Below are 14,713 nucleotides of genomic sequence, written 5' to 3' on the forward strand. Positions count from 1 at the left end.
TAATAAGAAATTCTAAATTTCGTTTGCTAAGTATTTGTCAAAGAATACATGAACAATAATAATAATAATATTTCAAGACAAAAGAAAATAAAATTTATATTTATTTTCTGCCTGAAATCTGAAGTTAGATACCTGCAAGTCATTTTTGTTCGTTAAACATTGTAATTCAAATAGCCAAATGTTTAATTCTTACATGGACACTTCTTTTAAGGGGACGGTGGACATTAAAATAGCTAAAAATCAACCAAAATATTGATTTTTTTTTTTTACTCTCATAATATTCCATATGCGTAACTAAATCGTATGCAAAAAAATCGAGTTCAAATATTCTAATTTTTAAAGAAATTACGAGCATTTAAAATGTGTAAACAATGTTAACTTTGCCCCTTAAATTTTGAAGAAAATGTAAAAAAATGTATTTCAACAGTTATTTACTAATGTAATAAGTACATACTTGCCCAAAAGAAGTGTTTATTTCTAAAACGAAGGCTAGAAATATTAGTATTGACAACTATTAATGAATTTAACTTTAGTTATGCGAATGCTATACGCGTAGAACAGGAGGAAACAAACTCGTTTTCCCTACTTGTTGCAAAAACGCGAGATCAACGTCGCTTGAACCAAAGCAAAAAGAGAAGTTTACCTGCTTGGAAAAAACAGAAATAGTAAAAATATTCTAAAGCAATTAAAAGATAATGTAAATGTAACAAATAAAGATAAAACATATGATGCGAGTGAATTTTAAAAGTTTCATTGGATATAATGCATACATTGTTTCTACCTCTAACTTCGAATCACATACCAATTTGTGAGACGTTTATTTTTCTCATGTTTAATATTATGAGATTAAAAATAGTTAAATGATACGAAAGTGTTATCTAGTGTCTACATATTCATAGTTAATTTGCTGTTTCTCATGACCATGTGTTAAAGGCAAGTTTGAAGAGAAACTTTAAATTCGGCTTTCTTAAAACAAAATTTTTCGCACTTCGTATGTCTTGAAAATGCTCCTTGCGTCTCATTTTTAGTTAAAAATGAATGATATTTGGAAGAAACTATTATATGTTACAATAGATCTGTTTATGCAATTTTGGATATGAGGCTATTAAGAAGTTTGAACTTGTGATAATGTTTAAGAAAGGTGACATTTTTCCAAAAACTGGGTTTAAGTTCATAAATTTTGCAATTTTGGATATGAGGCTATTAAGAAGTTTGAACTTGTGATAATGTTTAAGAAAGGTGACATTTTTCCAAAAACTGGGTTTAAGTTCATAAATTTTGCAATTTTGGATATGAGGCTATTAAGAAGTTTGAACTTGTGATAATGTTTAAGAAAGGTGACATTTTCCCCAAAACTGGGTTTAAGTTCATAAATTTTGCAATTTTGGATATGAGGCTATTAAGAAGTTTGAACTTGTGATAATGTTTAAGAAAGGTGACATTTTTCCCAAAACTGGGTTTAAGTTCATAAAAATCCTTTTTAAAACTTTCTGACCAATCATATTCAATAACGGATACACAGAAACTTTTGTCTAATCTTTATAACTAACTTTTCACCATTTGGAATTATTTAATTCCTGATAGTTAATCTAATGTATACAATGATATTAAGCTTGTACATTGTAGAGACATTAGGTATTTTTTGAAGCCAGGAGAGATGAAGAATGAACAATGCCCTCGTCGGGACTCGAACCACGGATCTCTCGAATACGCACCGAGTGTGCTGACCATTACAACACGAAGGCATGCTAAGAAGCGGGAGAAATACCTTATATACTCCCCTTTTAAAGGGCGTCTGGGGATTAGGGGACCCAATCGCCAAATCCTGGTGGTGAAGAATCATCATCCACCACCTTTTTTAGTTCGGCCGCCACTGTAGTGTTCCTTCCTTTTATCTAATAACTAAGTGTAGAGGAACCTAGTAAACAGCTAAGCGAATAACCGCTTAAGTTCAGTAACAGAAATGTAAAACTCACGAACGGTTAATTATCCTTTATTGCTCAAAATAAGGATTAATAGATGGCCCCTTTCTCAGGACGTACAACAAAGCCTCCACTTGAGCTTAAACTCACACTTATAAGAACTTAACTAATGACTAACTAAAAAGATTTAGCAGAAGCTAACACAATTTTAAGTAATTGGCCCCTAAATATCGAATTAGCTAGCGAAGCTATCAAGGGCTCGTAATACGGCCGAGCGTAGTAACAGCTTAGAGAGATGTGGCCAAAAGGCAAACGCACCCTAGTCAGAAACTCTGATGCTCTCTTCCGAAGTCAGTGGAATTTCGATTTAAATACCTCCTTCTCTCATTTGCGCGATTCTAAAAACACATTCTGGTAAGGAATTTGTGAGCTAAAATTAGGAGAGATAGGAAAGGAGCTTTAACTGAAAAATAACTGTTATAAACTTAGGATAAACCTTAGGATAAGTCTTCTTTTCGTCTATTCTTAGTCTGGCATGATTTTCAAAATTAATGAATATGTACGATTCCTTACATGGATAACAGACAGGTTATAACATAATTTTGATTTCCATTAAGCCCAGGGTTATCATTTAGACTCCAGGTATTAAGAGATTTCCAAACCGTGTGGAAATAACATTGTACTTTCCTCTCATAAGAACACTGTAAATACGAATCAGTTTTCTTTAGATAGTCCTCCATGAAGGCATCACCCCTTTAGACAAATAGCTCTCGTATACGTAAACAAATCAGCTTTTGATGCTGGCTCAAAATAATTGAAGTAAGAAATTTGCGGTTAACCATCCATCATTTAGTCCCATTTATTTGGAATAATCGGTATTCTACTGTAATGTGCTAGATGGAATTTTTGCCATAGGAAAACATGCAAAATGTTAGATTTTTCTCTATACAAAAACTTCCCCCACTTGTGTTCTTGTTTTCATAATGTTTTGTACCTTATTTTGTAAAGCTTCGAACTAGAATTATTATATATTTCAGGATCAAATTTTCGAAACTCAGTATACGAGAAAAAAAGAGTGACATGTTATGACCGGTATTATTCATTCTTTTTTTAATGGGAACATTTCATTAATATTTCAGATATTCAGAACAATGCTCCCGAATGTGAAGCACAAGAAGTAAGCGGTACCTTTCAAACATCTGCATCAATTCCTTCGATACGAGTACAAAAGGTAAGAAAATAATTGTATAAAAATATACGCAGAAGCTTACGTAATTTATTTCGCTTCATTACGCGAACATGTAATTCAAGTTAACATTGTAGCATTTATCCATCATCAAGGAACCAAATATGAGCAGGATTAAAATCTTATCGAATCGATGATCATTTAAATTATTAATGAGTTTAATGCAGGGGTTCTCAACCGGTGGTACGCAAGAGAAAAATAGATGAGGTGAAGAAAAATAGGCGTACCACTGAAAAAAAGAAAAATACGAGTACCACTGGTGGAACGCAAGAGAAAAATAGGTGGTTCGCAAAGAAGCAAAGCATTTTTAACTGTTAAATTCAAAAATTAAAACACACAATACTGATTGAGTTTTTTCTCTAACAATCGTAAATTTATGCGATTTGATATTTGTTCAAGAGTGGTGGTAATAGTACTCTGTAGTGGTGGTACTAAAGGTTTTCAGTTTTCGTTTAGATGGTACACATTAGTCAAAAGGTTAAGAACCGCTGGTTTAATGTATTGCTACCACAGTCAAAATGCTTGTTAAAAAAGGATTATCATTTATTAGTCCATAGGCGCAATTTTCCCAGAGGGAATACTAATTTCGTTTTGGCATTTTGCGTTGGTTCACTATAAATGTGGGTTCACTTTTCAAATTGTTGCCAACAAATATTAGAGCCCTGCATTATATTTAAAGAAATTAAATAATGAAGAATCTGCATAAATGTATGTATATGTCTCGCAGTGTGAAAAAACAACGGTACCTAAAGCAATCCAATTTTGAATAACGTAATCCTCCTGCGAATTTGGGCATCTGGAAGCCCAAATTTGAAATTTGTTTTATTATCGATTTCATATTTTGTAAAATTTTAACGAATTTTTGATGAACAAACTCAAGGATCTCAAAGCGAGCAACGGCAACGTTGTAAAGAAAAAAAAAAAAAAAAAAAAAAAAAAAAAATCTCTTGCGCGCGAAACTGTGTATCGGAAATTCTAAAGATATCCTCATTTAAAAATTATTTTGCGATATTGCTGTTGAATTGAATTTTATGGTTTAAGTGCGAAGAATATGATATTTAACAATAAAAGTAACACTCAAAACGTTAAGAAAACGCCCCTTTGGGCGTAATGTAAAAGCTGAAAGCTTTCAGATTTTAATTTTTTTACATTACTATTATTTCTATTATTTATTATTATAAAATTATTACTATTGTCTGGTTATGTTGTTTAATAATTGATGAAAGCACAACATTCTTGTGAAACATTTAGTGTGCCTAAAGTGATGATGTTAAAATGAAGAAATTAAGAGTACTTCATATTGAAAAAGCATTTTGTGGGGGCTTCGGACTTCAGACAATGTCTATCTTATCACAGAAAATTGCTCGTGGGAAATATGTAATTCTAAACGTAATAATAATGTAATAAATATGTGATCATATAAATAAGAGTAACATATGTGCAGTTCATCCGTCTAGAACCGAGAAGCTTAGAAGGAAAGCTCAGAGGTGGGGGCAGTGATGATACTGCCTTTAACTACGCTCTTGGAGATGAGTGATTTGGAGATAAGGAAATTACGGATGCGTTTCTCAGTCTTTCTACAATTACGGAAAGCTTGACGTAATTATCATTGCTAAGGGAATCCTTGCACAAATGTTTATTTTGTCAGCCATATATTTACACGTGATTTGCTAGCCATGTAGCCAATTTCTTACAAGCTATTATAGAATTCCTTAAGGTTTTGTAGAAATTTAGTTCTGGGAAATCCCGTCTGAGAAACGTTGATTAGATTATACGAATGACAGAGGCTGCAAATCATCGATTAATATCTCATCGTTATTTATATCTCTCATATAACTAACCTGCAGTTTCTTTGCCTTCGTATCCCAGTATCAGATGTTAAAATTTATAGAATACTGTAGCTGATGTGAAAAGCATGAAATACGAAAATAGTTTTGATTATTTAAACTGAGGCACATTTTTTTCTATCATCCAGTTTTTCATTGCCATCAAAAATATATATGCCGACACACTACACTAAATCTGCATGCGAAAGCTAATTAAGGTTTAGAATAGTTTTGCAAGAGGTTTCATACTGTTTTTAGGTCATTTGTTAAAATGAACACTGAATAATATTTTTGCTTTATTTTTTAATTTTTATTAAAGGTGCTATGTAGATCTTCCGTGAAATTAAAGTTTCGCAAAGCGGGACGCGCTCATTATTATGAACTAATCAAATTTTGACTACAGGGAATTAATTAATTATGTACGCTTGTTGTGCTTTGGGCAATTCAAATACTAGTATATTTCCTAGCGGGATTTTTCCTCTAATTTGTAAGCTCCAAAATCTGAAAAAACGTTTAAAATACTCATATAAGTTTTCTGTTCTTCGATACGCTCAGAGAACGAGCTCCCCTAAATTTTAAAATAGATTCGTCTACGGAGTAATTGTTTACGCCTTTCTAACAAAAACAAACAATAGGAAACTATGTACGAATGTCACCGAAAACGTTTTATTTCTAACTGTTGAACTTTTTACCAGTCTCATGCAAGAACTGACCTAGATACAGCGAAGAATACAGCGAAGCCTTGAACACAGAGAAGCAAACATGAACTGACATTCGTTCTACGATTTCGATAAGTGAGCACATTCACTTTCGCTAATTATTTATAGGTCATTTGAGGCTTTAAGAATAGCAGAGACAACATTAAGAACTGGCGATTTTCGAGTTATAGGGAAGTAGAAATAAAGGTATCCTATTAGATATTGTAATGTTAACATTACATTGTGTTCTTATTGAAATGTAAGTTTCTTTTAAAGAAATAATGTTGTGATAGTTACCTGTTAGTTGACTACTTTTCATTTGTTATGTTCTTATTATAACCGCATTCTTCGAAAATCAAATTATTCGCATAATTTTCCCATCTCGAATTTCGGACGATAAAATTCTATCTTCTAAATTATTATTATTTTTACTAAAAAAGAGGTAGAAAATAAATGGTGAAATACGGTAAAAAGTTCCCTCAACTACGTTTATCCTTTTTTTCAAATGCGCTTCAAATTCCGACAAGCAGATTGTATGAAGTACTGAAGAATGACAAGCAGAATGAGACACTGAATTGGTACTTCAGAATCAGACAATTCAAGAATTTCCAGTGTCAGTTATTGAGTGTGATAGCGGGAATAAATTGATAACTCATAATCCGTTTGCAAATAATAAGAATGACAGTAGTTCCGTTTCTCTTGCAATTTGGCCATTTTTTTATCACTGAGAGGGGATTTTGCTAATATTTCAGAAAATTGTATAGATTGTGATTATAGGATCAGTTAGCACTGTGATTAAGGAATAATGGGTACGGAGTGACAGATGTAAAATTTTTTTACCTGGAAGCCAGCCGGTTGCCGAGTGGATAAGACTGCACAACATTGATGATTGTATCCGAGTTCAAATCCTTTTGACCAATCCTGTCTGAACGGAATTTCATTGTTTTCCTCCATGTGTGACGTAACTAGGAGCTAATTTTCCTTAGGAAATCCTATATAAAAGAGCTTTCTCTCTAACTTCAGGCAGATTAGTTGTAGTGTGCTTCGCCATAATCGAATAACCTGGCATAACCCATTTCCCTGAATGTTTCAGAGTAAATGGCCAGCTAAATATCGTTTGGTCACCACAACAGTCCTAATGGTGGCCCACGACCATCCTCGATTTCAATTTAAAAATAGTTTATCACAGGCAGGCCTTCCCATCACGACAATTTTCTCTCTGTGATACGTTTACTAAAATTATGAATAAATTAAATTTTCATACGGACCCTGTAGAAAAGGTGACGATAGGAATGTTTCTCACAGCTGAAGTAATAAAACAAAAATTTTTCATTCTCATAGAATCTACATGAGGTATCTGTAATTACATTTTGTAGGAATTGCTAACAGATATTGCTAAAGCCAGCTACATATGTGACACTGTCGAATACAAATTTCTACAAGACTGCTTTGTAAGGCCTTTTTTTACTGCCTTAACGCGGGCCTTCGTTGTGTAACTGGAAAGCACGTCAGCTTACAGTCGAAAGCTCCGGAGTCCCAGCGAAGGTCTCCTACATTTTCCTCGTCTCCTGTCTCGACAAGCATAGTGATTATACACCTTTACATCAGGTTAAAATAAACACAGAAGAAAATATTTAACATCCAATGTTATAGTTTAAAATTTTATATTTCAAGTACTATTTTATATTTCATTTACAATAGGTGATCTAAAAGATCGGCACCTTTTTATCTGATGAAAGTAATTAAAGTCATATTATTTTCATAAGATTTTTCAGTACCAAGTTTGCTTGTTAAAGGTCTCTTCCCAAGCACTCCGAGCTAAAAGGATTTAAGTATTAAAAAATACTTTATTCACAGGACGATCATGAAAAAATTAAAATGGTTTATCCTCCCTAAAAAGTATCACGTGACCAAAATTTTCGGTAGTCTGAAAGTTAGCGCATTTGGTTCATTTTTTTAAACTGGAACTATAGGTCTATCATCATCCATTCAAGAGCGTATTCATTATTTAACCGTACAATGTTTTGAAACTGTTTGTGTATGTGCGCAACTTTTGTATTGCATAATAGAAAATTTCAAGCATAGCAAACATGCAGATCGTAGCTAATATGTAGAATCTTTTAGAATTTTTCAGTCAGGAAATTGAAGAAATCCGCAATGCACTCAACTTGGGACCTCCCGAATACGCGTCGAGGCATACGAAAAGGAGGGAGAAAATACCGTATATAAGCGGCATGCTTCCTGGTAACACTTTTAAAGACATAATGACAAAATTTTGGTGATCCATGATCTAGCAGAAATTTTGGTGTTAACACTGGCGAATTTTGAAAGTTAAATCGCTCCATTTGATAAAAGCTGACATTTCTTTTTTCCCCTGAAGAGATCTGCCGATAGAATTCCTTAGATGTTTAGTAATGAAAGGACAGAATAACAATATTAATGGTGATATGGAGGATAACAACAATATTAATGGTGAAATGGAGGACGATGCCATTCACCTGAACTTGCAGCAAGAAAAAGATTTCGAAGAACTGCACATTTTCGAGTCAGATAACGATATTAAGTGTGGGATTATGGAAAAGCCTCGAAGGCTATCTGCCCTCGAGGCTTTTCCAAAGAGGGGTGCCTTCGTGGAGGACTTTCTAAGAGAAACTGGCTCGTATGCACTTTACACATGGAGAAAACCATGAAAACACGCCCATGTCGCCAGCCCGTTCGCGCGATTCGAACCTCGGACCGAACTAACAGTGTTCAGCGACTCGGCCGCTGGTGGGCCCAGCGATATTAAGAAATTTGATTAATGTTTATTAGGATTTAATAAAATACAAAAAAACATTTTGTTTTCATTTATTTAACCTACACTATATCATTTTTAGGATCAAATTATTCGTAAATTGTTTTGAACTCGTTTGTAAGTTGATTACCAAATTTTAATAGCAAAAAATGTGCTGAAAATTCTTGGATTATGCACGAAAATCACTAAAAATTGATGATTATTAAACAATGATTGTTATTAAAAATTATTAGCAGTTATTGCCTAATTATTTAATTGGTCATCACCATTTATTAAATATTCAACATTTTGTTATTCTCCGCTATTAAACATTGATTTGTTAAATGTCGATACATGCTACAAATCTTTTTCTTTTCAAATTATTTTATGCATTTACATTATGGTCATCATGATTTATTAATAAAGGTTACTTAATTTGCTCATATTGATAGCCTTAATTCTTGAATACAATTAAAATAATGATACATCATAAATCCTTAATTTTTATTTTTCATTATGAAATATAATAAAAAAATAAAAATATTTAATGTGCATAATTTTAAAACGCTTAGGAATTATCAGGAAAAAAGATTTATAATCCATTTCCTGATTACATAAAGGCGAAATAAAGTTGCCTTGAAAGTGACAAAAACATATCATTTCGACGTTTGACATGTGATCACCTGGTTTTTGTTATTTTTAGCTGGTATTTCTTTTACTGTAAGAGGAGAAATAAAAACAAAAAAGGTCGAAAAACGGCTGGGTAGTTTACTTCGCAAATGTGGTTTTCATCTATTATTTTTTTTCTTTGTTTTTCAACACAAAGGCACTGGCTACTCTATAATTGCTTCTCTCTGATGCATGCTCGCATCCGCTTTCACAGATATCAAGCAGCTTGCAGTTGTGTGGGTTCTTTTTAGCTCTAACGTGCATGGAATAAGTGTTTAGTCAAGTTTTGACGGAATATTTATGTGCTCAGGTAAATATTTTTAAGTATGTTATGTAATAACAATATAGTGCGAAAGATACATTATATATAGTACGAAGGTCTTTCAATTGAAAATAAGCGTTCGAATTTTTTGCTGTTACAGTTATAACTTTTTAATTGATTTTTCCTTTAAATATCTGAAAGAAACTCGATCTGTTTTTGGTGATGAATATGTTTGCTGTTTTGCTGATGTTATAGCTGGCTAAACTGAACGACTGTGTTATCGTTACTTTTGACATAAGATCTTTTATTTTGAGTTTCAGATTATAACAATGCAATGCTGTGGTAACAAATTGGCATCTTATTTTTTAACAATTCCCTTCTTAACAATGTTTTCATATTTTTCACTGTGAGAAGTTCATTAATACCTGCCTGTTATTCGAAGTGAATTTTTGTTGCCGCAGTTTCATGATTATTTGTTGACATTTTATGAAAATTATTTAGTTAGCATCTGAATTTTATCATTAGTATACGTATTTAATTTTACGAAGCCGTAACATTATGTATGTAGGTTTTTGTCTGATTTATACACGACCGTCTGCATTAAAAGTGAAGTTTAATACAATAAGAAAATTTTCTAGGATCAATAAATTGGAAACACCACTTCAGTTATTAGATAAATTTAGTAGAATAACAATGCAAAAATAAGTTATTTAAAGTTCAAAAACAAATATGCAAAACTTAATGAACATCAAAAAGTTAAAATAAATGAATAAATTAATTAAACTTGTATCAGTGAAGTAGCGAAATACAGTTAACTGTTATTGTTAATTAATTTAAATATTGTTAAAACAGCCAAGCAAATGTGTAAACATTATCAGTCAGTTATATTATAAAGTAAATGTATTTTAAATTGTATGAGTTAGGTATTTTATGAATTAAATTAAAATTAAAATTAATGTCTTTACAGCTTTTATATTGCTCAGTTGTTACGCAGTTTTAATTTGAAAGACAAATTAAACATTTTATGTCTTGTAGAAAGTTAAAATTTGCCAGGAGACGTAGATGATAACTATTGTGGCAGAGTAAAACAACGTAATGGCAATAGCCCAAAACATTTGTAAAGGTATTTCAGCCGTCGGAGTAGAATTCAGGACTTCTACTGAAAGGCTGATTGACTTAATGAACATGATATGAAGTGAAATATATAAAGGCTGTCTGCAGAATTTTCGAATGTCGAAAAAAAAGCAAAATGTTTGTAAGCTTTCCAATTGGTTCATTTCGATAAAATATTTTTCATTCATTTCTTTATTATACAAAATAATCAATAAAATGCTTTATTACAGAATAACTTATATCTGGATATTTTGATACTTTTGCAGATTTTGAACTGCAGAGATAGCAGGTCATAACGCCTTATAAATATGTGTGTGTGTGTGTGTAAGGAAGATAAAAATATGTAAATATAAATTATCATTTAAATTATCAATAGCCCTTTAATGCTTTATTTTAATGTGTTTATTTCCCTTCTGTATTCTAAAAATAATAATCTTTTTCTGCATTGCATCATTTTGAGATTAATCCATGTCCTATGATTCTTACATAACTTTGGGTGATGTAAATTGAACTAAAAAACAGCCCATAATGATTTTACAGCATTATTAATCAATCAAATGCAATGAAAACCAAACTAACTCATTCAGAATTAAGATTTCATCCTGAACTCGACTTACTTGCTTTTTGCACTTCGGCCTAGAAAACTGCTGCTTGCTGCTTCTCTTTGTACCTCAAAGCTATCCAAAATATAAATACTCCTGAAAAGGCACGAATAGTGTTCAATCAGGGGTGTAGCTAGAGGGGGGGGGCAAAGGTGACATCTATCCCTGGTTGCAGCATTCAGGGGGCGTCAAAGTGATCTTTTACGTCTTTCTAACAAAAACAAACAATAGGAAACTATGTACGAATGTCACCGAGAACCTTTTATTTCTAACTGTTGAACTTTTTACCAGTCTCATGCAAGAACTGACCTAGAAACAGCGAAGAACACAGCGAAACCTTGAACATAGTGAAGCAAGCTTGAACACAGAGAAGCAAACATGAACTGACATTCATTCTACGATTTCGATAAGTTAGCACATTCATTTTCGCTAATTATTTATAGGTCATTTGAGGCTTTAAGAGTATCAGCTTGGTGTTGGTGTATTTAATTATGGCAAAGCACACGAGGGCTATCTGCCTAAGGGGAGGGATGCCTTTCGTGGAGGACTTTCTAAGGGAAACTGGCTCGTATACACGTTACACATGGGGAAAACCACGAAAACGCCCATGCAGCCAGCCCGTTCGCGGGATTCGAACCTCGGACCGAAATACCAGTGTTCAGCGACTTTACCGCTCGGCCGCTGGTGGGCTTTAAGAGTATCAGAGACAACATTAAGAACTGGCGAGTTTCGAGTTATAGGGAAGTAGAAATAAAGGAATCCTATTAGATATTGTAATGTTAATATTACATTGTGTTCTTATTAAAATGTAAGTTTCTTTTAAAGAAATAATGTTGTGATAGTTACCTGTTAGTTGACTACTTTTCATTTGTTATGTTCTTATTATAACCGCATTCTTCGAAAATCAAATTATTCGCATAATTTTCCCATCTCGATTTTTGGACGATAAAATTCTATCTTCTAAATTATTATTATTTTTACTAAAAAGAAGGTAGAAAATACATGGTGAAATACGGTAAAAAGTTCCCTCAACTGCGTTTATCCTTTTTTTCAAATGCGCTTCAAATTCCGACAAGCAGATTGTATGAAGTACTGAAGAATGACAAGCAGAATGAGACACTGAATTGGTACTTCAGAATCAGACAATTCAAGAATTTCCAGTGTCAGTTATTGAGTGTGATAGCGGGAATAAACTGATAACTCATAATCCGTTTGCAAATAATAAGAATGACAGTAGTTCCGTTTCTCTTGCAATTTGTTTATTTGCCTTCTGTATTCTAAAAATAATAATCTTTTTCTGCATTGCATCATTTTGAGATTAATCCATGTCCTATGATTCTTACATAACTTTAGGTGATGTAAATTGAACTAAAAAACAGCCCATAATGATTTTACAGCATTATTAATCAATCAAATGCAATGAAAACCAAAACTAACTCATTCAGAATTAAGATTTCATCCTGAACTCGACTTAACTTGCTTTCTGTACTTTGGCCTAGAAAACTGCTGCTTCCTGCTTCTCTTTGTACCTCAAAGCTATCCAAAATGTAAATGCTCCTGAAAAGGCACGAATAGTGTTCCAATCAGGGGCGTAGCTAGAGGGGGGGCAAAGGTGACATCTATCCCTGGGTGGAGCATTCAGGGTGCGTCAAAGTGATCTTATAAAATTTTAGAATTAAATGTTTTCCATTCTTCGTAAATGGAGGGGGGGAATCTTCAGTTGTTCCCGGGCGCTAAAAACCCTAGCTACGACTCTGGTTCCAATTTGTTTGTGGGCGCGACATGTGTTTTTTGAAATAAAGAGGAATATTTAATCTGCTAAGTTTGGGTCATTATATAAATCAATGTTTCTATATTATTACATCTTAAGTTCCCTTCGTTGAATCAACATCTACGATGTGCAGTATTCATACATGTAAGCTATCAGTGTTTCTACAATATTATTACAGTTAAATCTGCTTCATTACATATATCTATATCTATCTCTGTATGTAAACAGACAATTGAAACTTTGCGCGACAAAAATGTTTTAATGAATTAAATAAACTATGTCTAAAAAGTTTAGTCTCAATTCTCTGTTCCAATTTCCCTACACGTCCCCATATATTGACACATTAAGGTGTAAAAAATGGAAAGGCAATTCCGATGTACAGAAAAAAAAAATAAATAGTGGTATGCTATTAGATATATATACATATAATATTTTAATGCGTAGAAGGAATTCGGTACTTTTTAGCATCTTTAGATATTCGTCATGGTCATTTTCGAAAAGATCATCTACATCGTGTATATCTTCCCATTTTCGAAAAGATCATGTCCGTCATGTATATTTTCCCATTTTCGAAAAGATCATCTACATCATATATATCTTCCCATTTTCGAAAAAATCATGTACATCATGTATATTTTCCCATTTTCGAAAAGATCATCTACATCAGTGTTTCTCAACTTCATTTACTCCAAAGACCGGTAAAATATTTCGGTACATTCTCTCGGACCGGTAAGTTTAATAATTCGACCCATTTGCACAATTTTTTCACATAAATAAATCATCATCGATCATATTTTCTAAACTAGTAAACTATTGTTATTGTAATGTAGATGCTGTTGTAATATCGGTTGTCGGCCGATGACACTTTGGATTTTGGACAGATAGCTGGATATTTCACGGACCGGCAAATATTTCTTGCGGACCAGCGGTTGAGAAACACTGATCTAAATCATTTTCGCAAAGATCAAACTTTCCTCTGGTACCACCAAGTCCACCTTTGTGTAACCCTGATTTATATTAGCTGAGTGCTGAAAATAAACTGGTAGTGAGTGCAAATTGTTGAAGGTAAAAGTGATTTATAAATTCTTAAATTACTATAACCATGAGATTTAGATTTTTATTATAGAAAAGTAAATTGTTAAGTAACTGTCTGGAGTATTCAAAGTAGTTATGACCAATTAAAACTAATAGAAAGGTATCACATCATAAATGTCTCCATACAGAGAACCACATTTATAGTTTTAAACATAACAATTGTCAGTTCATTTAACTTCATTGTAACTTTACTCGAATATCAACAATCCTTCTTTTATGCAGTAACTCAAATAGTTTTAAACGATTTGCAGCGTCAATTAATACGAATTGCCGAATTAGTCAATGCACTCGTGCATTACCTGCTATTTCAGTTCCATTCTCAGAAGGACGAAGGGAAAGGCCTTTAACTCTTGTTACAACGGAGATAACAGTTCTTGTGTAATGGAATTTTCTGGAAATGCTCTCGATTCTTTTTTAATACCGAATGCGAATCTTCTCGAGGTTTTCATTTTTGCGATGAAAAATTGAAGACGCTAGAAAGCTGACCACATACATCTATTTAGCTTTCGCAGATGTGTTCAAATATGGCAACGAAAGTTCTACTCTAGCAGTTCGAAAGATAAAATTAACCGAATTATATGACTACGCAGGATATAATAAATAGATTACCGGGCCGGATATGGTCTGCGGATGCTGTTTAGGCACATCTAGCTTAAAGCTTCTAATTTCCAGTACACAACAGAATAATATCGTTACGTATAGATTTTGAAAAGCATAATTTTGGATTTACACCATA

The 14,713-nt window shown here is 32.9% G+C and overlaps 1 protein-coding gene across 2 annotated transcripts in view; it reads left to right on the forward strand.

The window, feature by feature from the left end:
• Positions 1 to 14,713, forward strand: part of LOC118192517 (uncharacterized) — a 251,275-nt gene that overhangs the window by 88,365 nt on the left and 148,197 nt on the right. For both annotated transcript variants that reach the window (XM_085810942.1, XM_085810941.1), the window contains one exon: positions 3,062 to 3,153. In XM_085810942.1, the coding sequence (XP_085667068.1) occupies positions 3,062 to 3,153 (92 nt within the window). The remainder of the gene's footprint in view (positions 1 to 3,061; positions 3,154 to 14,713) is intronic.

The sequence above is a fragment of the Stegodyphus dumicola genome, chromosome 2 (assembly GCF_044657685.1).
Source record: "Stegodyphus dumicola isolate Sdum_Otavi_A_Nest chromosome 2, ASM4465768v1".
NCBI classification, from domain to species: Eukaryota; Metazoa; Arthropoda; class Arachnida; order Araneae; family Eresidae; genus Stegodyphus; species Stegodyphus dumicola.